The 3,080-nt window shown below is 43.6% G+C and overlaps 1 protein-coding gene across 1 annotated transcript in view; it reads left to right on the top strand.

Annotated features, from left to right (window-relative positions):
* Positions 1-3,080, top strand: part of PRPF3 (pre-mRNA processing factor 3) — a 34,390-nt gene that overhangs the window by 16,017 nt on the left and 15,293 nt on the right. The window contains exon 7 of the mRNA XM_011973662.1: positions 1,857-2,023. Coding sequence (XP_011829052.1) covers positions 1,857-2,023 — 167 coding nt within the window. The remainder of the gene's footprint in view (positions 1-1,856; positions 2,024-3,080) is intronic.

Genomic DNA, 3,080 nt, shown 5'->3' with positions numbered 1-3,080 from the left:
TTGACCTCCCAAAGTGCTGGGATTACAGGCGTGAGCCACTGTGCTGACTTCTATTATTATTTTATTTTAATATATGATGAAATAATTATATAACTCACCATAATCTAAAATCATTGGGAGCCTTGAGTTTGTTTTCCTGCCGAGACTGTCCCATCTGGGTGTGATGGGAGACAGTGACAGATCATCAGGCATTAGATTCTCATAAGGAATGTGCAACACAGCCCCCTCGCATGTGCAGTTCACAATAGGGTTCACTCTCCTATGAGAATCTAATGCCACCGCGGATCTGACAGGAGGTGGAGCTCAGACCATAATGCAGGTAATAGGGAGCAATTGTAAGTACAGATGAAACTTTGTTGGTTTGCCTCCTGCTCACCTCCTGCTGTACAGCCCAGTTCCTAAAAGGCCACAGACTGGTGGGTTGGGGACCCCTGATTTAAAGCAATGAATAATTTGAAAATATGCAGGACGAGGTGGCTCAAGCCTATAATCCCAGCGCTTTGGGAGGCCGAGGTGGGTGTATCACAAGGTCAGGTGTTCAAGACCAGCCTGCCCGACATGGTGAAACCCCATCTCTACTAAAAATACAAAAATTAGCCGAGCGTGGTGGCGGGCACCTGTAATCCTAACTACTTAGGAGGCTGAGGCAGGAGAATCACTTGCAATTGGAAGGTGGAGGTTGCAGTGAGCCGAGATCGCGTTACTACACTCCTGCCTGAGCGAAAGAGCGAAACTCCGTCTCAAAAAAAAAATTTTAAGCAGATTTTACTTCCTAATTAGTTTCTACATAAGTGGAAATATTAAATTGAGTTTGAAAATTCTCCACATACAACTAAGTGGAGGGAAACAATTTGAAACATTCTGACTGACTAAGGAAGACTTGCCTGGAGTTAAAATTTCCTGCAGACAGTACACCTGGAGAGTTGAATTGATTGTATATTGAATGACCTTTGCTTTCTTTTTATCTTCTCAGAGTGAGGTTTTCATAAAATTCTATTTCTGTGTATTTACTGCAGGCATATACTGTGGAGTGAAGGGAGAGGGTGAAGGTGAGGATCTATGTAAATGAACTAAATAAAGGATAAAATAAAGCAGAACAACTCCTTTCTAAACTTTCAGAATGAATTTGTTGCATTAGGTGTAAAGAGTTCAAAGGGAAAATGTTTTAAAATTGGGGATTATTGGCCAGGCGTCATGACTCATGCCTATAATCCCAGCACTTTGGGAGGCCGAGGTGGGCGGATCACGAGGTCAGGAAATTGAGACCATCCTGGCTAACACGAAACTCCTACTCTACTAAAAATACAAAATAATTAGCCGGGCGTGATGGCAGATGCCTGTAGTCCCAGCTACTCGGGAGGCTGAGGCAGGAGAATGGCGTGAACCTGGGAGGTGGAGCTTATAGTGAGCCAAGATGGCGCCACTGCACTCCAGCCTGGGTGACAGAGCGAGACTCCGTCTCAAAAAAAAAAAAAAAAATTGGGAATCTGGCCCTGCACAGTGGCTCATGCCTGTAATCCCAGCACTTTGGGAGGCCGAGGCAGGCAGATCACCTGAGGTCGGGAGTTTGAGACCAGGCTGACCAACATGGAGAAACCCCATCTCTACTAAAAATACAAAATTAGCTGGAGTTGGGGGCGCATGCTTGTAATCCCAGCTACTCCGGAGGCTTAGGCAGGAGAATGGCTTGAACCTGGGAGGCGGAGGTTGCTGTTAGCCAAGACCATGCCATTGTACTCCAGCCTGGGCAACAGAACGAAACTCCATCTCAAAGAAAAAAAAAAAAATGAGATTCTACAAATTCTGTTTTCTATGATTCCAATTTATCTTTCTGTCTTGGATTATCTTGTTTTTAGGCTCAACTGGAGAAGCTGCAGGCAGAGATTTCACAAGCAGCTCGAAAAACAGGCATCCATACTTCGACTAGGCTTGCCCTCATAGCTCCTAAGAAGGAGCTAAAGGAAGGAGATATTCCTGAAATTGAGTGGTGGGACTCTTACATAATTCCCAATGGCTTTGATCTGTGAGTTTGTTTTAGTACCTTTTTAAAAAAACAGTTTTTAATCAGCCGAGTTTAAGATTCAAGTTAATACCTTTTAGTAAAGCTAGTGGGAAGGATGGTACTCATTCATTAATTAAAATTTTAAAATCCAAGAAAGATAAGTAACTGTACACAAGCTCCTGTGTTTTTTGTTTTGTTTTGTTTTGTTTTGTTTTGTTTTGAGAGGGAGTCTCGCTCTGTCACCTAGGCTAGAGTGCAGTGGCACGATCTCAGCTCACTGCAACCTCCACCTCCCGGGTTCAAGAGATTCTCCTTGAATTCTCCTTGAACCTCAGCCTCCCGAGTAGCTGGGACTACAGGTGTGCACCACCACGCCTGTCTGCTTTTTGTATTTTTGGTAGAGAGAGGGTTTTGCCATGTTGGCCAGGCGGGTCTCGAACTCCTGACCTCAGGTGATCTGCCCGCCTTAGCCTCCCAAAGTGTTGGGATTACAGGCATGAGCCACTGCACCAGGCCAAGCTCCTGCATTTGTGATGTATCATATAGGTTGTTTTTAGCTTTTGGGGTTAATGTAGGATAACCAGGGACACAAATAATCTACAAAAGCAAAGTCTTTAATTATTTTTGCTCTGTTACACATTGTTGCCTGTTTTTAGCATTGTTTTCCTTAATTACATTCTTTTGCTACATATTATAGGTGTTTACATTTCCTAAAGATCTCATTGTGATAGAGCAAGGATTATTAGTTGGTAGGTGAGATAATTGTAAATATATCTTATAAGGCTGGGCTTGGTGGCTGACACCTGTTATTTCCAGCACTTTTGGAGGCTGAGGGCTGAAGGATTGCTTGAGCCCAGGAGTTAAAGACCAGCTTGGGCAATATGGTGAGACCTCATTTCTATAAAAATTAAAAAAGAAAAAAAAAGTAGCTGGGCATGGTGGGTTGGCTATCCAGGAGGCTGATGTGAGAGAATCACTCAAGCCCAGGAGTGTCTGTGCTGCAGTTAGCTATGACCATGACCACTGCACTCTAGCCTGGACAACAGAGTGAAACTCTGTCTCAAAAAAAAAAAAAAAA

This window comes from Mandrillus leucophaeus, unplaced genomic scaffold (assembly GCF_000951045.1).
Source record: "Mandrillus leucophaeus isolate KB7577 unplaced genomic scaffold, Mleu.le_1.0 Scaffold139, whole genome shotgun sequence".
In the NCBI taxonomy this organism is placed as follows: Eukaryota; Metazoa; Chordata; class Mammalia; order Primates; family Cercopithecidae; genus Mandrillus; species Mandrillus leucophaeus.
Note: the sequence above shows the minus strand (reverse complement) of the source record. Positions and strands in the feature narration are given on the sequence as shown.